The following is a 27,673-nucleotide window of genomic DNA, read 5'->3' on the forward strand; positions in this document are numbered from 1 at the left end:
ACCTACAGTGATATCCTTAAGTTGGACTTTAAGCTACACTTTCACCAAAAATTAGACAACTGCGTTAATTAGTTTGCAAATTATTGACTTTTGAACAGTGAATACAATTTTTTGGACCCCTCTGTATATTACAATTACAATTAAAAGTATCAAGTTATGGCGTCAAAAGAATAAAAAAAAATAGAAAAACTGGAGACTGTTTATAGTTCTCCAAAGTGACCACCTTGCTTTTTTTGAGGGTCGACTGAGCTTAAAGTTGAAAAAGCAGTGAAAGTATGTAGATAAGGTTCTCTCACACCCTCTTCGCTAACCTATGCAGTCGAATGGAGAGCGACACACTGCGCGAACCGTGGCAAGGCGCCTTAAACGACGCGGCTACCCCGCGCGGCTACTGTTGGCCAGTTGAGGAGCTACTTGATTGAGAAGTAGCGGCACCGGACGCGAAACCTAACAACGGCCGCGAGAACGGATTTCTGACCACATACCCCGCCGTATCCGCATCCGGTGACGCTTATGAAGATGACACGGCGGTCGGTCGGTGCCGTTGGGTCTTCACGTTCTACTCAGACGGTGTTCATTTGTTTGTTCGTGAGGTAGAAGCAATACAAGTTAAAAAATAAAATGTGATGAAATATTGAAGGAAGGCGAGAGTATATATTACAATTACAATGAAAAGTATGAAGCTATAGCGTCAAAACAATAAAAAAAATTAGGTAAACTGCAGACTGTTTACAGTTCTCCAAAGTGACCATCTTGCTTTTTTGAGGGTCGACTAAGCTTAAACTTGAAAAAGCAGTGAAAGTATGTAGATAAGGTTCTCTCACACCATCTTCGCTAACCTACGCAGTCGAACAGAGAGCGACACTGCAATGCGTTTGCTAAGCCGGCAGAAGACCTCGCTGGGCTTCTGTAGACAAAAGCCCGCTCTCTCGGCAGAATTTTTCGCGGCGCTGGGTGGGGTGTTTTCTCTTCACGGGCCAGAGCCCCGCAGAGGCGGCAAATGAAGCCGCCGCGATGTTTCCCCTGGGTGGCGCGGCACCTCCACACTAAGCCAGCCACGCGAGGCGGCGCCGTTATAAGCGGACCGAGACGACGTGGCGCCGAGCCGCGCCGCACGCAACGCCCGCCGCCGCTATATGAGAAGCCCGCGTCCGCCTCTGGGATCACTCGTCCTCCAGACAGCACCATGGAGCACACGGTGAGTCGCGCCGCGCTCCAATTCCAGATCCTCCGCTTCTCATATTATTTTACAACACCGCCCACGTTTTCTGCAGTTTTCGTACGGACTTTTCATTCGCAAAATTTTTCTTTTCATCTTCATTCAAGACATTCCTTTTACTTTTCAGTGATTTCATTCTGTTCATCCACCTTTTCCTATCTTGTGCTATTTCTATCATCTCTACAACTACTGTACCCAAAATCCTTTATAACTTGTTTAGCACGTTTTCATTCTACCTGTAATCCTACTGTCTATCCTACTTTGGCCATTCGCAGTAATTACACTAATCCTCTCATATTTAGCTTCAAAAGTTCTACAGCCTACATTCTTTTCAATATTTATTGTGTATTTTAGTTTGTTTGTGCTCCATTGGAAGAATCCTAAGGAAATGCAATCCGAAAACAATGGAAGTAGGTTACCGTACGCTTGTTCGCCCACTGCTTGAATACTGCTCACCGGTGTGGGATCCGTACCAGATAGGGTTGATAGAAGAGATAGAGAAGATCCAACGGAGAGCAGCGCGCTTCGTTACAGGATCATTTAGTAATAGCGAAAGCGTTGCGGAGATGATAGATAAACTCCAGTGGAAGACCCTGCAGGAGAGACGCTCAGTAGCTCGGTACGGGCTTTTGTTGAAGTTTTGAGAACATACCATCTCCGAGGAGTCAAGCAGTATATTGCTCCCTCCTACGTATATCTCGCGAAGAGACCATTAGGATAAAATCAGAGAGATTAGAGCCCACACAAGGCACACCGATAATCCTCCTTTCCACGAACAGTACGAGACTGGAATAGAAGGGAGAACCGATAGAGGTACTCAAGGTACCCTCCGCCACACACCGTCAAGTGGCTTGCGGAGTATCGATGTAAATGTAGATGTACTGTCTCCCTTCGGCCATCATGTGTAGACTTGTTAATCTTTTATATGTCTAACTTCACAATTACTAAACCAGATATCCTCTACGATATGCTTTGCACATATTGTATTTATTAGGTGCATTTTCAATTTGATTGTTTTTTCTCTTTCCAAATTCTGAGAAGATACTTTTATTTAATTGTACTGTCTGCATTGGTTCCATTCTCTCCGCCATCTTTCCCTGTCTTGCGCTAATATTTTCATCCCTAACTTCATGGCTCTAAGCACTATGGGACTTAACATCGGAGGTCACCAGTCCCCTAGACCTAGAACTACTTAAACCTAATTAACCTAAGGACATGACACATCCATGCCCGAGGCAGGATTCGAACCTACGACCGTAGCAGCAGCGCCGTTCCGGGCTGACGCGCCTAGAACCGCTCGGCCACAGCGGCCGGCCCTAGCTTCGTCTTCAGCTTTAGAGCTGAATCCTCAGTGGTATTTTTAGCATTTTTTAAATTCTTTGGTACCCCTACTATCTATACTCCTTCGTCTACCCTGTGTAATCTTGGTAGTCTTTTCGAGTCTAATTTCATAACTACTAGATGTAACTTCCCTACGGAATCAATTTTGCCCATATCAGCTTTTGTGTGCCTCTGCTATCCTCTTTGCTTCCACCATTGTGTGTAACATTGCTAATATTTTCATGCATAACTTCATAGCTACACCACATAACATCAGCTACAATCTACCTTGCAAGTTTAATCTTTGTGTGCCCCTACTATCTCCTGTACGTCAGCCAGCGCATGTAATCGTCTCAGTGTTTTATGTCTAATTTCGCAACTACAACACCAGCCATCTCTACAATCTGTTATGAACACTTCAATCTTTGTGTGTCCCTACTTGCTATCCATCCGTTTTATCAGTCTACGTCTTCCTTATATCCAGACAGAAGTTGTTCTCAAGGTCAGCTACAAAAATTAGCATTGGTTTCTTTACCCCTTGCACTTTCATTCATTCCTCTTCGGAATTTTTATGATTCTTCTACAATTAAGCATTTAAATATCAGTAGATTTTAATGTGTGGTTGTCGAGTTATGCGTATGACTCGCTATAGTCTATTACTGTTCCGTAAGTAAATTATTATTTCTGTTTACCTTATATGTTTATATATCATTTTCGCGATTATACTAACGTATGAACACTCAGTAGTTATTTTAGTACAACCATTCTTGAAGTAAGTTTCAACACTTGGGATATCATCACTTTGTGTCAGGAGAAAAATAACCTACCAAAGTTGCTTCAATCCAAGATACTGAAGGTGATATTGGAAAAGCTGAGTCCTATCATATGGTTCACTTGGCTGCCTGCCTCTTCTTTACATTGATACTATTGCGGAACACTCAACACAAATACGACTTCCGTTCAAAGAAGATGCTATATTTTTTTATTCCACTGCGACATTTGCTTACTTTGTCCAAAACGTTATTCTGAGAACAACACTGTTCTCTAGGTAGCTGAGCTTTAGCGTAGTGTTGTGAAGCAAAGTGAAAGCTGTTATCTGGCTTTTTGGTCTATCAACTGAAGTGACTCAAAGCTGCCAGAGCATAAGGACGTTCCTCAAGTATCACAGAGGACGTTAAGATGCTAGAAAACCCCACCAGTCTTATCAGAGCTACTATTAGACACAAGTTACAGCATCAATGAGCAGTGTCGGACAGATGGTGGCCCTGGTTATTTGACGATTCGATCGTCCACTTCCGACTGCACACAGAGACCTACTGGAGTCGAACTCCCCCGTCGACAATAGAAAGCTCTTAACAGCATTCGAACATCACACAGAGTTTGCCAGGACCTATAGTACAAATGGGTCCAAAGCTCATGTCCTTAGAGTCATTTGCATAGTCACGATCTCTAAGATATACAAAAACTATTCACATAATGTGACTATGTTCCTTTCTGCCAAACAATGGGCTACATTGTGGGTGGCTGCAACATCAGAACGTACCCATGTCGGCATGAACTGAAGGATGCTGCAGTATACTGCCAGGGTTATTGAGGTAGTAGCATTTAATGATTATGCTTGCCGTCCATCTTCTTTAATCGGCTATTAACTTTTCTAGTGTAAATTTAATGTTCATTTTATTATTCTTTTAATATTTAATTTATTTCTCATTCTAATGTTCTTTTTATTGTTGATTTTAATGTTTTTCAGCCGTTTATTTTACTTTTCACTTTATTGTTCTTTTAATATTCTCTGCTGATTTAAATGCCCAGCTTACCATGTATGTCCAAGTGTTTATGCCAGACCATAAGGAAATAAATATGGCTTGCGGATTCGAATGTCCTTCGTTCCTATCGAACTCCGCTGGCCGAAAATCAACGATGAACACCGGTGAGTTGTCGTTTTGTCGGTGGATCTCTCAGCTGAAACCACACGTTTTAGAAGCGAACAAATTGGCATCTATCTCCTACGAGGGTTAATTCAAAAGTTCTGCACACAGTAAGACAGAACTGAAGAAAACTAATTGACTAAATACCTTAACAGAGCTTCAATATAATCTCAGTTCTTGCTTATGACGGCTTCCGAACGTTTTGGGAACTTCTGTATTCCGGATAGACCACGTTCAGTATTGAGCTGTCTAAGTGTTTGGGTCACCTCACTGGAAGCTGTATCAAAACGTTCTCCACGGAGTTGTTCCTTCTTGGGAAACCAATATAAGTTTGATGGACTGACAACAGAACCGTATGGTCGGTGGGGAAGTGTTTCCCAGCCATATTTGTCGAACTTTTCTCTCACTGGTAGGGCAATATGCGGTCTTGCGCTATCGTGCCAAATAAGGACACCTGCTACAAGCATGTCTGTCCATCTTCTACGATTTTCAGGTGTGAAACATTTTAGAGAAACAGCTTGTTACAGGTTTTCCCTAGGATACTCTATTTGTAGCTATGAGTCAGCTCGCATCATACACAAAGATCATTATCAGTTCCACCTTTGATCTTTCTTTTTTCGGGCGTGGAAAGTCGGAACTTTTCCATCGTGACGTCTGAGACGTCTGTTATGGCTGAAAATCTCGTATCAAGGTCCCATCAAGTGCAGCAATCGCTTATGTTCCTTCTGTTCGACAACGTTGAAGCAATTCTTCTGTGATTCTTTTGCGACCTGCTTTCTGCCCTTCACTCAGATCATGCGCAACCCATCTGGCAGCAACTTTTCTCGACTTTAACTTTTCAGATATGTTTCTGCAAAATAAAGTCACGGGCATTGTGGCCTCATACGCAATTTCCTCACATGCTTTTCGTCGATTCTCTCTCAAAAGGTCATTAACAATAACCGGAAAGATGTAGTCAGTTGCAGTTGACGGTCTTCCACTTCTTGGGTTGTCCTCAGTGCTTACCCGAACTTCAAGGAAATGAGTAGACCACCGTGATACAGAGCAACGATCCACAACAATATTTCTATACACTTCTCTCAAAGTGTTGTAAATTTCCGCTGAGTTCTTTCAACGTACAGATTAGATTTAGATATAGGCCGCTGGTCACCATGTGTAATACGACATGATTCGATTTTGGGTTTCATTTTAAAGCTGAATTACTCACGACGCAGACATGCACCTACACGACCGTCACGCCTTAAGTCTCGCTGACAACTGAAGAAAATTTCAACTTTATTACGCCACCGTAATGTCCGCGCATGCGCAGTGTGCAGGACTTTTGAATTGACTCTCGTGTTACCAGCTGGACACTTGTCTGCGCTATACTGTCATCCTACCGCAGTACCCAAAACAGTATCATAGTGTGAAAAGAACGGCAGCGCCAGCACTTATAGGCTTGTTTGATTAGCGTGAGAAATTTTTTCGGACAAGGATACTCAAATATCCTTCAGTCCGCTGCAGATTTCTCCCAAGCTGAAGGGAACGACAGATATATCAACTTTTGATAGTGTAAGAAGCAGAGTATGATACCCACTTTTTTTCGCAGGTTGTAGATGTAACTGCAGAAATAAAGTGGCATCTTCGTCGTAGCACAGTCTACGTGTATAAAAATGAGCTAATCATTGGCTTCAAAGCTATCTGAAATGGCACGAATGTGCGGGCGCAACATCCGTCATCAATACACGATGAGGCCGAAAAACCTAATGCGCAAAAGTAGTGTCCTGTTTTCTCCCAGGGTAGTTGGATTCCATTGGAACCTCTGTGTACAGAGACAGTAATGCAATTAAAACAGGAAGTAAGTCAGCAGTCAGATGCGATCAAATCTGTACTTCATTGCAGATCTATATTTCAGCTACAGTATAGCTACCCGTTTCATCAGTGCGTATGAAGTGTTCTTTGTAAACTGGACAGGGTTATAAATGCACATGTTACTACAGGAACTTACCATATAAGTAAAATCAATTTGAAGTAAGCTATGTACCTTCACAAGTGCGTATTATAGCTGAAATCTAGATCTGCAATAAAGTGTAGATTCAATCGCGGGCGATTTCTGACTTCTTTCCTGGTTCAGTTTTGGCGGGTAGTGTTAGCTGTTGTCTTATGTGTTAATGCACTTGGCAGATGATGGAATTATCTCTAACTAAGTTTTATCTCTTAAAACTTTTTATAATAATCACCAGTTACATCTTGAAGAACTATCAGTCTTGAACAGAGACATCTACCAGATTCTGATGTATAGAAGTGTGCGCTACAGGTAAAAATGTAGCTGTCTTACACTGGAAAGTTATATGAAAGCCTATAAATAACAATGTACAAGTATATGATGTGGAATCCTTCGATTTACTGGCACACCACTATGCAATTTATCTACGAAAGATATTGCTTATAAAACACTTTTGCTTCCAAAACTGGATTATTGCTCATGTGCGTGGGTTCTATAGCAGGTCGACTTGATAACGTTGAACGTATATTGCATGTGAAATAACGTAACAAGAAAGATAAGATACGAGACGTAAAATGTACACAAAGAAAGACGTTGTGTTCGTCGGAAACTGATTTAGAAAATTCAGATATCGTGGTTTCGAAGCGAACATTAGGAATTTCCTTCAATTTCCTATGAATCCGTCAATCGCATACTCTGAAAGACAAACACTGGTACACTCATACAGGAACGTATGGGCTGTCATTCACTCCACGATCCATATGGAAATAAAACGGAAAAGAAATGTGATACAAAAAACGGTAAAGAATCCGCTTGATAGTGGTTCGTAACGCGGAAAAGTAAATTTTGTTGTAGAGATGAGTAAACCTCTTTCCAGATTTACCTTCTAGGTATTTAGATGCCCTGTGATAGGTTGTACTTCTCATCACGTGTGTTTCTTACACTTCCCTCTGCATCATAGACATGCAAAAATATTATCGGAGGCTCATTTTATTTCCTCCTGTGTTTTTTCTCAATTGTTGTTGCCTGTCTATCCACTTTTAGTTTTAAGAGTTAACACAAATCTCTTGTTATTACTACGTTATTTGATGTAATCCAATGACTGTTCCATTTTTCAAAGGACAACCGCAAGTAGCACCCTATCCCATATAGCAGCCATCGCCATAACATCTTGAAAATCTTTCAGAGAGCATTTAAGGTGACGAGGCAGCGAGAACACGGAAAAATTTTGGATCTAGGTAATTAAGTCTGTCATCACTATATCAACTATACTCAAATGGGAGGAGTTAATCTTTGGTACGCTTACAAGCTGTACTCCAGATAAAGTTCGCGATTTATGCTTCATTTCGTTTCTCTAAGCACCCCCTTTACTTTCTGTTTACAGTTTTGGAGATTTACTGTTCCATTCCTGTATCCATTACATTAGTGATGATAATATTAGATATTACCATTTCAGTTTGCTGCTTAGAGTTAGTCCTCGCTCTAGCACCATGTCCAATATGAGGTGGTAGTGGTTAAGGGAAAACGTTCATCAAATTGACTGAAAACGACAATTTTCAATTTATTTTATATTTGTTGGTAAAACTCATGGACCTTACATTCACAAAGTTTAAATAATTAAATCGCGCCTCAAATGCCAGAAAAATAATTAAACGTGTGACGCGACCTTGCTGCCACGCACACTTTTTTAAGCAACTCTTCAATACCAGATCGGTGAGCAACGATTCCGTGGATTGTTTTCAAGCGAACTTGTACGAGATACACCTAGAAGGCCGTCATATATACTCTTTTACTTTACAGATCATCAGCGACTCCGTTTCGTCTGTCAGAATCAATAATAAACCAGCTGCTTTGTTTACGAAAAAGCAATTCTTGTTTTGCCTTGTGCCACTGACGAAGATTTACACATAAGTGAGTCTCTTTCATCATTCGGTAATTACAGAACATGTACTCGACATGACAAATGCAGCTTGGGCTGGTGTAGATATCTGCAGACTCAGAAGGATAACAAACACTACTTTAACAAGAAGATGCTTTCACATTCCATCCTGGATGCGGTCAAACCCACATACAGGTTCTTGATTCACTCATATGCGGACGAAGCCCTAAAACCAGATTGTCATCAGCTAAAATTATCAGAATTGCAACTTATGATGCAATTCTTATATTTTATGACGGGAAAGTAGGGAGTATGAGGATAATAGGGATAATGGGCTTTATGACAGGAAATTTCACTCAAGACATCTTGAGTAAAATAGAGTTATAGCGCCCCTCTGCAGTAAAAAAATAGTTGAAGACCTGGTAAAGCAAAGAAGGTAGAAGAGAAGCCCTGAAGGGAAGGACGGCCCTGAGTTAAAACCTGGGGCCTTCTGAGAGGTTGAACGTTAAATTGTATTTCCTGAAAATCATGTTTTTTTGAAGTTTATGTGCCTTTTTCTCAGAGTCTATGAAATTAAGAATTTTGAAATTTTGTACGCTTCTTTCTATAAACCCAAAAAATATGGCCCAAGAGTAATTCTTGAAATTCTGAGTGTAAGCTGAGATATGGTGCCACCTGCTTTGAAATTTGCATGAGCTTTGTATTTGCTGTTGTTGTTGTTGTGGTCCTCAGTCCAGAGACAGGTTTGATGCAGCTCTCCATTCTACTGTATCCTGTGCTAGCTTCTTCATGTCACAGTACCTGCTGCAACATCCTTCTGAATCTGCTTAGTGTATTCATTTCTTGGTCTCCCTCTACGATTTTTACCCTCCAAGCTGCCGTCCAATACTAAATTGGTGATCCGTTGATGCCTCAGGACATGTCCTACCAACCGATCTCTTCTTCTAGTCAAGTTGTGCCACAAATTTCTCTTCTCCCCAATTCTATTCTATATCTCCTCATTAGTTATGTGATGTATCCATGTAATCTTCAGCATTCTTCTGTAGCACCACATTTCGAAAGCTTCTATTCTTTTCTTGTCCAAACTATTAATCGTCCATGTTTCACTTCCATACATGGCTACACTCCATATAAATACTTTCAGAAACGACTTCCTGACACTTAAATCTATCCATCTAATCTTCAGCATTCTTCTGTAGCACCACATTTCGAAAGCTTCTATTCTTTTCTTGTCCAAACTATTAGTCATCCATGTTTCACTTCCATACATGGCTACACTCCATATAAATACTTTCAGAAACGACTTCCTGACACTTAAATCTATACTCGATGTTAATTATAATTGAAAATTAATAAATTTCTCTTATGCCACATATTCAAAAATACTCAAAGAAGCTTACTATAGACAAAGAGATTACACGAATTTTTTTAAGTCTCTTCAATAGTTTCTTAGAAAGAGGTAAATGTGTTATATATTCAAAATAAAATTTTTGAATTGTATGAAAAAATTTAAATACATGTAAGCCAGTGAACTTACGAATAAATGTGTTAATTCACGTAAAGTATGGTATAAAATTTCGTTGTCGTACCCTCAGATTTGTGGATTTGGGATATCTTTTAAATAGAGTGTGTTTCGCATGACGTACCCCCCCCCCCCCCCCCCCCCCCTGCCCACCTAATTGAGTAGTACTGTTTTCGTCGCACGCCCTTACACTCCAACGTTCACTGAAGGACATAATAAACTCTCTTCAGCTTCACAATGTTCGCTGGTGTTAATAAAATTAATTATTAGGGATGACTTTCTGGGAACTGCTGTGAAATTTAAAAACAGTGGTCTCTTTGTGGTGCGTGCTTTGTACCGCACAGTAACAGACGTGGCCGAACGAGCATCACAGAAAGCGGCGAAACGGGGACGTTTCCATCTCTGCCTCTCTATTGTCTCGCCGGCAGGCAATTAATTACGGCGGCGGTTATTTGTTTAATTGCGTTCCGGCCGCGCCGTCCACGCGCGCTGACCGTGGAGAGAGATACAGGGACGCGCTGCAAAATCTCTGCTCTGTCGGCCAAGGACGGAGATCCGCCCTCTCCCGTGCTGCGCAGTTTCCCGTGACAAGTTACTGCTGGAAAGTTACGCTGTTGTACAAGGCAGCTTCACACTGGACCAGTAAAATAATTCTGTAATGTATGGTTTCGGACGTCTCCTAAAAGTTAGTGCGTGTGTTTCCGGTATCCAAAACCACATTTCACTGAGAGGCAGGGAGATAATCTATTGCTATTGGGTGCAGTAATCAGAGCGCCTGATGATGGTAACGTGGTCGATTGCCGAAATATTGTGTCCTACCACTCATACCAGGCTGTTCACCCGACATTTATTTCGTCAGGACACTAACACATACTAGATGAAGAAATTCAAGTGTAATACAACATACTAAACGCATGTTTGTAAGGTTCTACAAACCGAAATCACAGTATTCTCACTGTCAGCTCAAGCTCATTGATTACGACTTAGTTGGTAACAAGGGCAATTTGACGCTTCACAGACCCTGTTGTTCCACATTAACAGCACTTAAACTGACCGTCGCAACTTCAATACAATGTTCAGTGTTGGCGGTCACAAAGCAAAATGGATGATGATTGGCAACAGAGGGCTCTGGTGGACAGACGGAAACCAGACCTTCTTGCTTCCCACGCCCGGGTTCCCGGGTTCGATTCCCGGCGGGGTCAGGGATTTTCTCTGCCTCGTGATGGCTGGGTGTTGTGTGCTGTCTTTCGGTTAGTTAGGTTTAAGTAGTTCTAAGTTCTAGGGGACTTATGACCACAGCAGTTGAGTCCCATAGTGCTCAGAGCCATTTGAACCATTTTTGAAACCAGACCGCCCCAGTCGGTATCCATCGATAGATAGATTTGACTGCGGCTATGGACTGTGTACTTCCCATTTTAATGGACTGCTCTGGCTGCTCTTTTAAATGACGCTGTTAGGTTTAGTTTCTAAATAACCGTAACTTGACTAAACTACTAATCCAACGTGAATGAAGCCTACAGCTTGTCCGGAACTATTTCCTCAAATGTCAAATCTTAAATCTCAGATGAATGAGGCGCTATGCTTCTCTGACAGTCAAATTTCTCTCTAGTATCTGCTGCGTATTTTTATTTAAATAATGTAGAGTTTTGTGTAAATTACTAGAAAGTAAAAGTAAATTCGTAGCTCAATGTGTTGGTTGTGATGAGCGAGAGTGAATGTTTCATCTACCGTACCCCCATTCGGAAGCATCTATGTTGAAATACTGTTAAACAGCTAAAGGTAAATAATCCTTCGTAAACGAGACCAGAGATTTTCTTCATTAACTTCCCGGTTGAATCAGTGCTCTAGATTAGATAACCTATTTGGCGGGACTTTACATCCTTCCTTCCTTCGCTCCAGTCTCGATTTCTTTGGGCATGACGAAAACAAATATTAAACAGATGACAGAGAGTTAACACAATTTCAGAATACAGTTCCAGGGAAAGAAATAAGCTGCAACTACGAACGTGGTTCAGATCTACAAACTGGGCTTGTCAATGTGTTACAGGCTAAGAAATATCAGCAGCCCGCATCTCGTGGTCGTGCGGTAGCGTACTCGCTTCCCACGCCCGGGTTCCCGGGTTCGATTCCCGGCGGGGTCAGGGATTTTCTCTGCCTCGTGATGGCTGGGTGTTGTGTGCTGTCCTTAGGTTAGTTAGGTTTAAGTAGTTCTAAGTTCTAGGGGACTTATGACCACAGCAGTTGAGTCCCATAGTGCTCAGAGCCATTTGAACCATTTGAAATATCAGCACCGAGCAATGTCACATAACGCACATGTCGCGCAAGGGATGCAGATCGTTACAACCTGTTGCTCCTGCGAGGTATATAGCAACACCCAATGGGGCAGTATTACTTAAATGCTTCTTTGTGCTACAACTGGCTGCCGCCACCGAGCACTAGTAACTTTAGGGAAAACACATGCTGAACATAAAAAAAATGGCTCTGAGCACTATGGGACTCAACTGCTGAGGTCATTAGTCCCCTAGAACTTAGAACTAGTTAAACCTAACTAACCTAAGGACATCACAAACATCCATGCCCGAGGCAGGATTCGAACCTGCGACCGTAGCGGTCTTGCGGTTCCAGCCTGCAGCGCCTTTAACCGCACGGCCACTTCGGCCGGCTGCTGAACATCCCAAAAGTAACACAAGAGCAGTGGAATTGACGTAAATCAGATGATGCTGAGTGAATTACATCAGGAAATACGATACTAAAAGTTATGGAGAGCTTTGCTATTTTGGCAGATAAATAACTTATGATAGCCGAAGTAGAGGGGATTTAAAATGCAGGCTCAGTAGGAATAAAAGCATTTCTGACAAAGGGAAATCTGCTGATATCATAGTTGCTTCTCATTAAATCCTTTAGGCTCACCCAAAAATGCAATTTGGTAGTAAGTAAACTCGCCGTGGTTGCGCTAAGGACATTGATACAGTGCATTCCTGAATAAGGTCTGCATATTGGCACTTCTTGTTCCTGGGATTGTTACTTTCGTTTGAAAAAGAGATGTATTATTACGACAAGATATGGATATACAAAGAAATAACGCTTGGTATTGCTTGAGCTAGACTTTCTTTACTTCACACTACAAATACATCGTCGATTACCTAGTTGGCGTTTCGGTTTTTTTCAATGAATTTCGGTTAGTGAACCAGCCGTGTATGACTATCACTAAGGTCGATCCCACAAATGTATTCATTCGGGAGGACGACGGTTCAATCCCGCGTCCGGCCATCCTGATTTAGGTTATCCGTGATTTCCCTAAATCGCTCCAGGCAAATGCCGGGATGGTTCCTTTCAAAGGGCACGGCCGACTTCCTTCCCCGTCCTTCCCTAATCCGATGAGACCGATGACCTCGCTGTCTGGTCTCCTTCCCCAAACCAACCAACCAACCACAAATGTATTACATCAACAGACTGTTTCATACGGTCTGTTACATTATAACAGAGACTGTAGTGGGAACTTATTAGCAAACTTTTTAATGCAAGAAAATACTCGCAGAAGCATCATTTCACATTTATAACTAATACTGGGTATGTACTAATCGTTTACAATATTATTGAACCTGGGGTGAAGGCGCTTTGTTCGGCTTATAGCGAGTTTATATCGTTACAGTTTACGAGGATACGCTCAAAGTCTTGATAGTATATGCACATCTGTCTCTAAATCATTCACAATGCGATGTGTACCCTTTGTCACCAAAGTGCCTGTTCACTGTAACATCATCTCTTGTTTCTGAGGACGACGGTTCAATCCCACGTCTGGCCATTCTGATTTAGGCTTTCTGTGATTTCCCTAAATCGCTCCAGGCAAATGCCGGAATGGTTCCTTTGAAAGGGCACGGCGGACTTCCTTCCCCGCCTTTCTCTAATCCGATGAGACTGATGACATCGCTGTCTGGTCTCCCCCTTCTCCCCCTCCATAAACAACTCAACCCGCTTATTTCCGACAAAGGCTAAGAGAGGCCAAGTGCAATCATATCGAGATTGGTTAGTGTGTGTAGTGCAGTGCCTCCATGTGCTTATTTTCTGTGCAGCGTGTTGGTAACGTGCAGCTGTTGACCTCGCTGATGGTTGTGCTGGCTGCAGTGCACGCTGCCACTGCCGGCATTGGCGATCAAGCTCTGCTGGGTAACCAGGCCTATGGCGGTAGCGGCGACTACGGAGGAGACGCTTTCAAGCCCATCCACCAGCAGGTGGCCGTGTTACACAACTTAGGAGCCGGGCCCAAGGTAAACAGCGCGCACAGCCTCCATTCAGTTCATGATTTTATCACTGTAAGTAGTGTGAGAGTAAAGGTAATTGACGAAGGCGACAGGTAAGTACATTTAATACGATACCTTCTACTGGGCTGACAATATCTAAGTTGTTAAATCCAGTAAAACAAATATTCAGAATCTTTCCTGTTTATCTAACCATGTTCCATCTCCATATATTTCATTGGTTTGCTAACGTCCTGTAAATATACTAGAGACAGAAAAGGAATTTGAAGAGCATTTATTCGGACTGGACAGTGTCCTCAAAGTAGAATATAAGATAAACATTAATAAAAGCAAAACAAGAGTAACGAAACGTAGTCGAATAAAATCAGGCAATGGTGAGCGAATTAGATCAGGAAATGAGACACTAAAAGTGCTAGATGACTTTTGCTTTTTGGGCAGTAAAAGAACTGATGATGTCCAAAGTAGAGAGGATATGAAATGTTAACTTGGAAACATCGAATATAAACCGAAGGGTTAGGAAGTCTTTTCGGAATGCATTTGTGTGGAGTATAGCCTTGTACTGAAATGAAACGTGGACAGTGAGTAGTTCAGATGAGAAGAGAACTGCCGCGTGGTGTAGCCGCGCTCCGAGGCGTCTTGTCACGGTCAGCGCGGCTCTCCCCGACGGAGGTTCGAGTCCTCCCTCGGGCATGGGTGTGTGCGTATTCCTTAGCGGAAGTCAATTTAAGTTAGATTACGTAGTGTGTAAGCTTAGGGACCGATGACCTCAGCAGTTTGGTGCCTTAAGACCTTACCACAAATTTCCAAATCTGAGAACTGAAGTTTTTTAAATGTGGTGCTACAGAAGAATGTTCAAGATTAGATTGGCAGATCGTGCCAAGGTATTCAACGTTACTTGGGATAAAAGAAATTTGTGGCATAACTTGACAAAAAGAGGGGATCCTGTGGTAGGAGACATTCTGAAATACCGGTGAATCGTCAGTTTATTATTGGAGTGATGCGTGGGGAGTAAAATTTTCAGAGGGAGACCATGAGACGAATGCAGCAAGCAGGTTTAAATGGATGTCGTTAGCAATAGTTATTTTGAGATATAGAAGTCAGCACAGTGTAGAATAGCGTGGTGAGCCACATCAAACGAGTCTTCGAAATGAAGATGACAACAACAACAAGAAAGTAAACGTATTACGCCATGACTGGAGTCGTGAGCGGGAAAACTAACTGTTGACTTCTGTCTCGGGTTCTTCGCCCGGCGTTTAATAATTTTTCTGACGTTTTTCCAGCATGAGTGGCTGACATTGTCAAATCTTCACCCTCTTTTGCTGCTGGTGCAGGGTCAAGCTTTGACAATGTCAACTACTCGTGCAGGCAAAAGGTCAGCAAATCATCAAACAAACTCGGCCGAAGAGCCCGAGACAGTAGCCAACAATCAGTTTATCAACAAGTCGCCACGAAAACCTTAACACTTTTGTGTCGTGATGGGGGTTTTACTACTTGGTGTCTAGTAAGGCTGGGACGTTTGGGTGGGTTGCGGGGTGGGGTGGGGGTGGGGGGGGGGGGGGGTGAGGGGCTATCAGCGTCTCGCTGTACCTGTTACAACTGTCCGCAAGGGCTTGCAAAACAATAACCTAAAATCTGTTAACTTAACCCAACTTAGGGTTTGTGGAATCAAATTCATATCGCGTTCCTCTACCACAAATCCTTCATCTGCTATTAGGATCACTACAGAAATTACTCCTGAGGATAAATATCTTAGATATTACATAAATAACACGAGACGTGATATCACTTCAATGTGGACCCTCACACTACAGAGATGTGTACGAGATATCATATTGGTGTTCAGTGTTTCACGAGGAATGGAACTTTTATTTTTGGCTGCAAATTGCATGAGTTATGATGGAATCGGTTACTATGTTAGATTTTAATCGTTATTGACTGTTACTAAGTAACTATAAAAATAAAACTTTACGGGAGTAGCTATTGATGTCTGAGCTACATTCACTACGTTGACCCACTATATGGCCGCATCGGTACTGACCATGGATGCTAGGGTTTCTCCATAATGGCTCTGTGCAGATGCCTGTTACTAGAATATTAACTAAAGCTAAAGAGTTTCAGTACTTCTTGTGAAGATGTTTGTCTGTACGTATCTCTTGCACGGTAGATTCGTCGGAAGACTGCTATATATTCTTATATTTGTTCTAGATAAGAGATATTTATTCTCTTACTTACTAACGAAGTAATTACATCTATACATATATCTACTCCAGCTTGTTGTAACAAACATACAGTGAGTCACCAATTTAATGTGAGTCATCAAACTGAACAATGGTTTTTTCATTCATAAAGTTAATGGTTACAGCTGCATAATAGTTCATTATTATTAAGTTTTCATTAGGATTTCTGCCACATGGAACATAGCTACAGAAGTCACATTAAATAACCTAGTAGTATCCATATACACTGCTGGCCACCGTAAATGCAACACCCTGAAGGAAGCGTCCGAATCTAGTGAAATTTACACCATGAGTTTGCAGCGATGAGATATGCAACTGATTAGAATTTCAGCGCAGACGCACATCACGCGTGCCTGTGGCGCCACCTCATAGCGCCATTTAAGGCTTGGCGATTTCGACGAGTGTACGTTCGGCACGTGTGTTTACCTTGTGGTTGTTTCACAAGACGATCAGCTATGCCTCGTAGACAACAGCGAACATCTTTTGATCAAGTATCCGAGTTCGACAGAGGAAGGATAGTGGCTTACCGAGATTGTGGATTATCATACAGAGAAATCGCTAGTCGTGTTGGACGAAACCAAACAACTGCAATGCGGATATGTGACCGTTGGATGCAGGAGGGTACGACGGACCGACGTGGTCGATCGCATTCACCTCGGTGCACCACTGCACGTACTGATAGGCAAATTGTGCGCATGGCAGTGACGGATCGCTCAGTGACATCCCGAACCCTAGCACAGCACATTGCGTCTGTAACGCATCATCCAGTGTCTGCGCGTACCATTCGACGCCGTTTACAGCAGAGTGGTCTGTCCGCAAGACGTCCATTGCTTCGTCTACCATTGACGCAGAACCACAGACGTCTCCGTCGTCAATGGTGTGATGACAGACGGATGTGGACGGCAGAATGGAATGACGTTGTCTTTACTGACGAGGCACGCTTCTGTCTGCAGCACCACGATGGTCGGATTCGAGTGTGGAGACACCGTGGAGAGAGGATGCTGGACAGCTGCATTATGCACCGCCACACTGGTCTTGCACCGGGTATTATGGTATGGGGCGGTATTGGATATTTCTCTCGCACGCCTCTAGTACTTTAAATAGCCGGCGCTACATATCCGAGGTGCTGGAGCCAGTTGTCCTTCCTTACCTTCAGGGCTCGGCCACAGCCATATTTCAACAGGATAATGCGCGACCACACGTGGCACGCATTGTCCAAAGGTTCTTCGTCAATAACCGGATAGAATTGCTTCCCTGGCCGGCTCGCTCTTCGGATCTTTCGCCGATAGAAAACATGTGGTCCATGGTTGCTCAACGAGTGACCCAGATTACATCCCCAGCTGCCACACCAGATGATCTTTGGCAACGTGTGGAAGCTGCTTGGGCTGCTGTACTCCAAGAACACATCCAACGTCTCTTTGACTCAATGCCGAGACGTGTGGCAGCGGTGATCTCCAACAATGGCGGCTACTCTGGCTACTGATTCTGGCAGGAACCACATGTCACAGACGTCTGTAAACGTAATCATTTGATGCTTGGTCAACATGTTATCTACAAAGTAAATTTTGTTGTGCTACCTCTTGTCTTTCTTGGTGTTTCATTTACGGTGGCCAGCAGTGTATATTATAAAAATGGATGTATGTATGTGTGATTATGTGTAAGTTCATCATCTGCTCCTAAATAACGGCCGATTTCAACCAAACTTCGTATATGTTGTCAGGCAACATTCGCTGTGTGGGTAAGAACTGTCTGCGTATCATAGTTCAACAGATACGTAGTCATAAACACTGAGATGCGTGAAAAACCGACACATCATGTATGACCTTAAAGTTTATTACTTCTTTGCTTCAAACACTTTTCATCGTAGCTGCTGGAAATGTTACTAAAAATATTGTTTATAATCCAGTACTGAGTTGAAAAGAACCATTACAGAGAATTTATGTTTTACGAACTCTGTTTCTTAATTTGGTTAATGTACTTATACTTTGTACATATGCATATTTCCTTATACGAATGTTTCATAATTTCGATCGGGAGGACGACGGTTCAATCCCGCGTCCGGCCATCCTGATTTAGGTTTTCCGTGATTTCCCTAAATCACTCCAGGCAAATGCCGGGATGGTTCCTCTGAAAGGGCACGGCCGACTTCCTTCCCCATCCTTCCCTAATCCGATGAGACCGATGACCACGCTGTCTGGTCTCCTTCCCCAAAACCAACCAACCAACCATAATTTCGAAGGTGTTTTCATAAATAGGTGGAAGTGAATTTTTTCCCATATTACACTATAAAAGCATTTCATTTCTTCGTTATCGTTTCTAATAGAAAATGGGTAAAATGAATACCCGGGAAATGCGAGGCTTGTCAGCTATTTTCTCTACATAAGAAGAAGAACCTGATGTCATTAGAATACATTGTTGTTGTTGTTGTTGTTGTTGTTGTCTTCAGTCCTGAGACTGGTTTGATGCAGCTCTTTATACTACTCTATCCTGTGCAAGCTTCTTCATCTCCCAGTACATACTGCAACCTACATCCTTCTGAATATGCTTAGTGTATTCATTTCTTGGTCTCCCTCTACGATTTTACCCTCCACGCTATCTTCCAATGCTAAATTTTTGATCCCCTCATGCCTCAGAATATGTCCAACCAACCGATCCCTTCTTCTGGTCAAGTTGTGCCACAAGCTCCTCTTCTTCCCAATTCTATTCTATATCTCCTCATTAGTTATGTGATGTATCCATGTAATCTTCAGCATTCTTCTGTAGCACCACATTTCGAATGCTTCTATTCTCTTCTTGTCGAAACTATTAATCGTCCATGTTTCACTTCCATACATGGCTACACTCCATACAAATACTTTCAGAAACGACTTCCCTACACTTAAATCTATACTCGATGTTAACAAATTTTCTTCTTCACAAGCGCTTTCCTTGCCATTGCCAGTCTACATTACATTTTATATCCTCTCTACTTCGACCATCATCAGTTAATTTGCTCCCCTAATTGCAAAACTCCTTTACTAGTTTAAGTGTCTCATTTCCTAATCTAATTCCCTCAGCATCACCCGACCTATTTCGACTACATTCCATTATCCTCGTTTTGCTTTTGTTGATGTTCATCTTATATCCTCCTTTCAAGACACTGTCCATTCCGTACAACTACTCTTCCAAGTCCTTTGCTGTCCCTGACAGAATTACAATGTCATCGGCGAACCTCAAAGTTTTTATTTCTTCTCCTTGGATTTTAATACCTACTGCAAATTTTTCTTTTGTTTCCTTTACTGCTTGCTGAATATACAGATTGAATAGCATCGGGGAGCGGCTACAACCCCGTCTCACTCCCTTCCCAACCGCTGCTTCCATTTCATGCCCCTCGACTCTTATAACTGCCATCTGGTTTCTGTACAAATTGTAAATAGCCTTTCGCTCCCTGTATTATAACCCTGGCATCTTTAGAATTTGAAAGAGAGTATTGCAGTCAACATTGTCGAAAGCTTTCTCTAAGTCTACTAATGCTAGAAACGTGGGTTTTCCTTTCCTTAATCTTTCTTCTAAGATAAGTCGTAAGGTCAGTATTGCCTCACGTGTTCCAACATTTCTACGGAATCCAAACTGATCTTCCCCGTGGTCGGCTTCTACCAGTTTTATTCCATTCGTCAGAAAGAATTCGCTTTAGTATTTTGCAGCTGTGACTTGTTAAACTGATAGTTCGGTAATTTTCACATCTGGCAACACCTGCTTACTTTGGGATTGGAATTATTATATTCTTCTTGAAGTCTGAGGGAATTTCGACTGTCTCATACATCTTGCTCACCAGATGGTAGAGTTTTGTCAGGACTGGTTCTCCCAAGGCCGTCAGTAGTTGTAATGGAATGTTGTCTGCTCCCGGGGCCTTCTTTCGACTTAGGTCTTTCAGTGCTCTGTCAAACTCTTCGCGCAGTATCATATCTCCCATTTCATCTTCATCTCCTCCTCTTCCATTTCAATAATATTGTCCTCAAGAACATCGCCCCTGTATGGACCCTCTATATACTCCTTCCACCTTTCTGCTTTCCCTTCTTTGCTTAGAACTGGGTTTCCATCTGAGCTCTTGATATTCATACAAGTGACTCTCTTTTCTCCAAAGGTCTCTTTAATTTTCCTGTAGGCAGTATCTATCTTACCCCTAGTGAGATAAGCTTCTACACCCTTACATATGTCCTCTAGCCATCCCTGCTTAGCCATTTTGCACCTCCTGTCAATCTCATCTTTGAGACGTTTGTATTCCTTGTTGCCTCCTTCACTTACTGCATTATTGTATTTTTTCCTTTCATCAATTAAATACAGTATCTCTTCTGTTACCCAAGGATTTCTACTAGCCCTCGTCTTTTTACCTACTTGATCCTCTGCTGCCTTCACTATTTCATTACTCAGAGCTACCCATTCTTCTTCTACTGTATTTATTTCCCCCATTCCTGTCAATTGTTCCCTTATGCTCCCCCCCCCCCCCCCCCAAACTCTGTACAACCTCTGGTTTAGTCAGTTTATCCCGGTCCCATCTCCTTAAATTCCCACCTTTTTGCAGTTTCTTCAGTTGTAATCTACGGTTCATAACCAATAGATTGTGGTCAGAGTCCACATCTGCCCCTGGAAATGTATTACAATTTAAAACCTTATTCCTAAAACTCTATCTTACCATTATATAATCTATCTGATACCTTCTAGTATCTCCAGGATACTTCCATGTAGACAACCTTCTTTTATGATTCTTGAACCAAGTGTTAGCTATGATTAAGTTACGCTCTGTGCAAAATTCTACCAGATGGCTTCCTCTTTCATTTCTCTCCCTCAATCCGTATTCACCCACTATGTTTCCTCCTCTCCCTTTTCCTACTCTCGAATTCCAGTCATCCATGACTACTAAATTTTCGTCTCCCTTCACTACCTGAATAATTTCTTTTATCTCATCATAAATTCCTTCAATTTCTTCATCGTCTGCAGAGCTAGTTGGCATATAAACTTGTACTACTGTAGTAGGCATGGGCTTCGTGTCTATCTTGGGCACAATAATGCGTTCACTATGCTGTTTGTAGTAGCTTACCCGCACTCCTATTTTTTTATTCATTATTAAACCTACTCCTGCATTACCTCTGTTTGATTTTGTATTTATAACCCTGTATTCACCTGATCAAAAGTCTTGTTCCTCCTGCCACCGAACTTCACTAATTCCCGCTATATCTAACTTTAACCTATCCATTTCCCTTTTTACATTTTCTAACCTACCTGCCCGATTAAGGGACCTGACAATCCACGCTCCGGTCCATAGAACGCCAGTTTTCTTTCTCCTGATAACGACGTCCTCCTGAGTAGTCCCCGCTCGGAGATCCGAATGGGGGACTATTTTACCTCCGGAATATTTTACCCAGGAGGACGCCATCATCATTTAACCATACAGGAAAGCTGCATGCCCTCGGTAAAAATTACGGCTGTAGTTTCCCCGTGCTTTCAGCCGTCCGCAGTACCAGCACAGCAAGGCCGTTTTGGTTAGTATTACAAGGCCAGATCAGTCAATCATCCAGACTGTTGCCCCTGCAACTACTGAAAAGGCTGCTGCCCCTCTTCAGGAACCACACGTTTGTATGGCCTCTCAACAGATACCCCTCCGTTGTGGTTGCACCTACGGTACGGCCATCTGTATCGCTGAGGCACGCAAGCTTCCCCACCAACGGCAAGGTCCATGGTTAATGGGGGATGTCATCAGAGTGCATTATTCAGTATATTAATTATGTTTAACGAAGTATTAAGCATGAGAACATTACTGTATTCTAAATTACAATTTGTCTGTTGTCCTTTACCCTTTTACAACGTATTATTTATCACTCATGAATAGTCTTAGTGCGCCTTATGACCGTTCTGAATGAACCGTAGCACTAGATTATATGCCCTAACGTACAAGTACGACTCAAAAACTTGGTCCGGCGTTGCATGGGAAGCCATACCTGTGCAGGCGTGTCGGTTAGAATAAACTAAAAGCGGTAAACTAAAAGGGTACGTGAAAAGTCTGGAGAAAATGCGTGCGGCCATTTAGCAATTGGTGTGTCCATAGCGACTGTCATACTCAATCTGATTTTTTCAAATACTGTTGCTCGACATCAGTAGTGCAACTGGCTACTGCAGTCTGAGGGCGACAGAGAGACTGATTCTCTTTTCTCTAATTGGTTACATTTATCAGGGTATTTCAGCCCGCAGAGAAATCTATGTTGTAGCTCTGCAACTCGTAATCAGTTGCATTAAAAGTCTCTACATCGTTTGAAAACAGAAGCTGGACTGCGACTGGGCGTGATTTTCCATCAAACCTGAACATTAACAACAAACTGCAAACTTTTTATTGACGGTTATTTAATGCATTACATTACAAAACCGCATTATGCCAATTCATCTGAGACATTATTGCGGAGAGTCTTAACGATAAAATAGTTGATCATTCGCTTTAGGAATTTCGAGGGCCCCTTTGCACGGTCGACTAAAACAGACACACCACCTGCCACAGCTTGCTCAACAAGATGATGCGTCAAACAGCCTGCCTGCGAGATTATTGTTTTCCACGTAATGAGGGACGCAACGCTTACGTCATGTGTGAATCGCTGTGTATTATGTGGCCGGCAAATAATTTACCCATAAAGATTTTCGAAAACAATACATTGTGATCTTAACTTCCTTTCTTAGCAAAAGTATTGATATGGAGTTAAAAAATTGAATATTTCTAAAAACACGACGCTGGAACGCCATATTTACTTTGAGTACTGGGAGACGGCTGTAAAGTCGGTGACTGAAACGGAGTACAAACTAGAACAGTGCAGGTGCGTGGCCAATCTACATGCTCTTCACTCGACTGTAGTTCGTGAGAACGTCGCATAGCTCGGTGGAAGTTGCCGAAGACGGCGGATATTACCTTGCCTAATAATTGTGTGGCTCAAAGCCCGGGGGCATGTCTTCCAATTGGACGCCGTTTCAGCCAGTTGCGTGTCCCTAATTTCATACCAGTTATCGAACTGGGGAAAGGGGACCAGCAGTTCAAGGTCGAATCCGAAACGCTGGTGGTTGTTGGGGAGAGGTGAAGCCCATATTAAAAGTAGAATGAACGTTTCCGTGATCCCGTGATGTTTCGGTTTCCGGACACGCATCTTACCACCAGCCCACGTCCTCTAAAGACGCAGCTCTTTCTCGGGCTCTATAGCCAAGCAGATTTCACATGACTGTACCAGCTTGCGCATTGGTTGGTGCTTCCTTCTAAAACAACTATCGCTGTGTGGTAATGTAGATAGCTGTCACGTTTCCCTTTCCTGGTATCTCGAACTCTGCCAGTGCTCCTTCGCAACAATGAGTGAATGAACTGTAGGCAAAGTGAAGACCCCAGTGCGGATAGCGAATGTTGGACAACGAGTGAGAATCATGTGGTTCCGCTGTAGTGTGGTACAAAACGCATACTGAACGTGAACAGCCTGGTTCGACCGCAACTGCTACTTGAAAGTAGAGCACCATACGTGGCTAATATTGTACATACGTCAGAAGTGCTTCGTTGGACAAGATTCGTAACTTGAGCTGAGATGCATTGTGAGCTTGCACTATGCTGATTGGTTCTTTTGTAGAAAGTTGCGCATTGTATATTAAATGAGTTTGCAGGTCATCCAAGGAAGGTACACATGTTCATCTTCCTGGTTAGTAGGAGAGTGATAACCAGATTCACACACAGGTTTCCATAAACTAGACAAGCAGCCATTACGCACATGAAACTCGTTAGAAATTATGGCCAGTTCCCAAGCTACTGCGTAAGACTATTGTGGACCTTGTACTTGAAGCTGAGATGCAATTTAGGGTACAGACAACCAGCTTTTCCTCCCAAACAGCGGAGTGTAGACTTCCATTCGATAGTATACCGAAAGATACAACCGGCGGAATGAAATGCGCAGAGCTGTGTTTTGGTGACGACAGCAGTATCCTGGCACCAGTGATGGTGCTCGGCAGGGAATACTGAGCCTGCTGATACCACAAGTCTGCTTTGACTGTTGAAGTCACCAAAGTGATGAGCACACACCACTCAGGAAAAAACCAATGTGTGGAAATACGGTCAGTATCAAGAATTACCCTCATGGAATTACATTCGATGGAAGCGTTCAGGCGGATTAAAAGTAGATGATGGACCAAAACTGAAACCAGAACCTTTTCCTTTCATGGTCAAATGCATTAGAAACTTCTCAAATCGGACTTAACATCTGAGGCCATCACTCCCAGAAACTTCTCAGCGTACCCTATATGCCTGGTGGAGTTTCTTTCTGGAACATTCGATGCACGCCGTGACGTTTCACCCTAACCTATTCCTCATGGTAGCTTCATAGTACGTTACAATAAAATATGGTATACAGATTGACTGGCTTGGACAATTCTAGACTTTATTGTCGCTTACCAACCAAATCTAGACCTCGGGCTATGCTACATGTTATATTCTAGAAAATACTATAAAAGAAATTAAATATTGTGCCCAGTAGCACATTAAAACAGATCAACAATAGTACGCGTCATTTACGATGGCGACCGAGTGTAGGTTCGTTCTGCGCATCTGACGTCACAAGACACAGTCAGCAAATGAACAGAGAGCGACGCTGCCAGAGCTCGACTGCAGTGCAGAGCACGGACGAGTGTCTTCAGTTTTAGGGACTGAAGAAAAACCAATGTGTTGATAGACTTCATTTATAGAAAGTTTGGAAAAGCATTCTTTATACCGATTGATTTATATTCTATTAATTAATTAAACCAAACAAGCAAAGAGCTTCCTAATTCAGGCGATAGCAAGGAAAGGTGTTTGTTTTATTCTCACGAGCCGTTTTTTCGCAATGAAGAACAGTGGTAATTGTTTATTTCCTATTGTACTTCGACGAAACGTGAGTAATTCATAGTCATACCAACAGTGTTCGTCGGTATTTTGCGTGATGTTTTAGAGTCCTCCAGGACGTCTATTGAACGATGAGCTCCGACAGCGTAATGGTTAAGGTGTATGGCTGCTAAGTTGAAGGTTGTGAGTTCAAGCATTGTTTGGTGCTCACTATTTTCTTTACTTAAAAACAATATCGAAGTGTCTTACTTCATGAATTTTATTCGTTTGAATGTAATTTTCTGAAATTTCTAGTGCTTTGTCTCTTCATTATAATCATAAGTTTCCGGTTTTTCTAATTTTGTCCTCTAATATTTCTTTTCACAGCAATTAAAAACAATGAAAAGGCACACATACAATACTCATGTTATCTGTCTTGTTTGTATATCTTCTCTTCCGCAGTCACTGTTTTACTATTCATGTTGAGATATATTCTTTTGCGACAGTATTAAAAGTATTATTTAGAGCAGAATTTCGGCTCGTACGTTGCCGAGCTACTTGATTGTCTGACGCAATTCTTTGCTTCGCTGCTTTGGCAACATCACCATATTCAGTCTTCTCGTCGACTAATCTATGTTTTGGCAAGTATCTGCTGTCCGTTGTGACAAACACAAATTGTTTGCGCCATGCGCCTCACTGACAATATATTTTAGTTTCTATGTTTCATTACGTCCACAATTCAGTTTTGTGTACTTCGCCAACTTTGTTTTAATCAGAACTTTTTAGAAGAAAGCAAAATTACTCTGGTATAAATAAAACTTTTACTACAGTCGCGAGAGACGGATTATTTCTCTACATTACATACGACACCTATTTGGTACTTAAATGAGATATTGTTATACAGTAAATTTTATATGAAATTAAGGTATCTTGTCCACATTTAGTTCTCAACATTATGGCAACTAAAATCGACCATAAGGAAAGTATACGCTATGGACTTTTACCTTTGCAAACTCTTCAGAATTTCGTGCAATGGTTTACTACATTTAATGCTGCACAATAACTGCGTTGAACATCGAAACAAAATTAAGTTATATATGGGGGGAAGGTATCAGTCAAGAAGATGTGTAAAAATCTAATTTTTGGGCCAAATAGTTTTTGTGAAATCGAATGATAAGTGTGTCAAAGCAGTCGGAACACCATGTGTGTGCACAGGCGAGCAGTGTAGTGATGAGAAAATCGCGCACAGCGCAGAATGCGGGGAGAAAGCCTCTGTAGCAGCGAAAGAGTTCATGCGGCCGTGGTGGCTTTACTTCATCAACTGCGCGCTCCCCCCTAAACGTAAATTGCGAACTTACTATACTATGGCGCTGCTTCTCTCTGCAACTGGCAACATAGCAGTCTCCCCCGTCTGGGCGGGCATGCGTGAACCGCTAAGATAAAAGAATTGAATTATAGTGGCGAGCGCGCGTCGTGAATTGGACTTCGATACGACGTCCGGTAGAACACATGCTCGCAACAGCCACAACCCATGCTCGAGTCCTCGTACTGCGGAATGAAAGTTCATACCGAAAATAAAAGTTTACATTGCTTTCTTCAGTTTCTGTTTGTGCACGTACAACGTTACAAGCAACAACAACATTACTCGGCCGCTCAGCATCGACGTCGGCAAACGACAGGTTAAATCCACCGACATTGCAGAGCGATCTCACTTAGATGAGCAACTAATAGAGTATGGTAGTCAGTGACATATAGAAAGGTCTCTGGCCTTAGTTTCCTCTAGCGTAACAGTGCAATGAGTTCCATCGTTTCATCATGCAGGCGACGATGTGCCTCGAGGAGTTAGGAGTGTGAGTGGCAGCTAGGCTGTAGCGACACGCAGCCAGTGGAGTGCTGTGCGGCTCACCGAGACGTTCGCTGCAGCTTTGCTTCTGTTTGCAGGTGCAAGTGGTGCGCGTACCGGTGCCGCAAGAGGTTCCGGTTCCTGTGGCGGAGCTGGTGGGCGTGCCCGTTCCTCACCCGTACCCGGTCTACGTTCAGGACGTCCAGCGCGTCGAAGTTCCCGTCACGAGAACAATACACGTCCCAGTTGAAAAGCCGTACGCAGTGGAAGTAGAGAAGAAGGTGCCTTACCCTATAGAGAAGCCGTACCACGTCGAGGTAGAGAAGCCCATTGAGGTGCCGGTGCCGAAGCCCTACGCAGTCAAGGTGCCCGTCTACAAACACGTGTACCACATCATCAGGCAGAAGAAGACTGACGACTGGCGATAGGAAAGTGTTCGTAGCGCTGTCAACAGTTAATGTTACTCAGTATTTATTTCTATGGTGTGAGTAATATATGCACTGACATTTGTTTTGTTATGTAGTAATCTTATTAATTTTTTGTTTGGTTGTTGTTTATTGCAGATTCATCCAAGTTACTGTCATTTGCGTTCTGTTATGTTATATAATTCGTTAAATAAAATGATTTACAAGACAGA

General features: G+C 42.5%; 1 protein-coding gene across 1 annotated transcript; it reads left to right on the forward strand.

Moving 5' to 3' along the window:
* Positions 1 to 1,000: 1,000 nt before the first annotated feature.
* LOC126456016 (uncharacterized) lies at positions 1,001 to 27,659 on the forward strand. Its single transcript, XM_050091772.1, has 3 exons — positions 1,001 to 1,198; positions 13,926 to 14,120; positions 27,135 to 27,659. The coding sequence occupies exons 1-3, from the start codon at positions 1,001 to 1,003 to the stop codon at positions 27,462 to 27,464; spliced, it is 723 nt and encodes a 240-aa protein (XP_049947729.1). The 3' UTR covers positions 27,465 to 27,659.
* The last annotated feature ends 14 nt before the right edge of the window (positions 27,660 to 27,673 follow it).

This window comes from Schistocerca serialis, chromosome 2 (genome assembly GCF_023864345.2).
Source record: "Schistocerca serialis cubense isolate TAMUIC-IGC-003099 chromosome 2, iqSchSeri2.2, whole genome shotgun sequence".
Lineage (NCBI taxonomy): Eukaryota > Metazoa > Arthropoda > Insecta > Orthoptera > Acrididae > Schistocerca > Schistocerca serialis.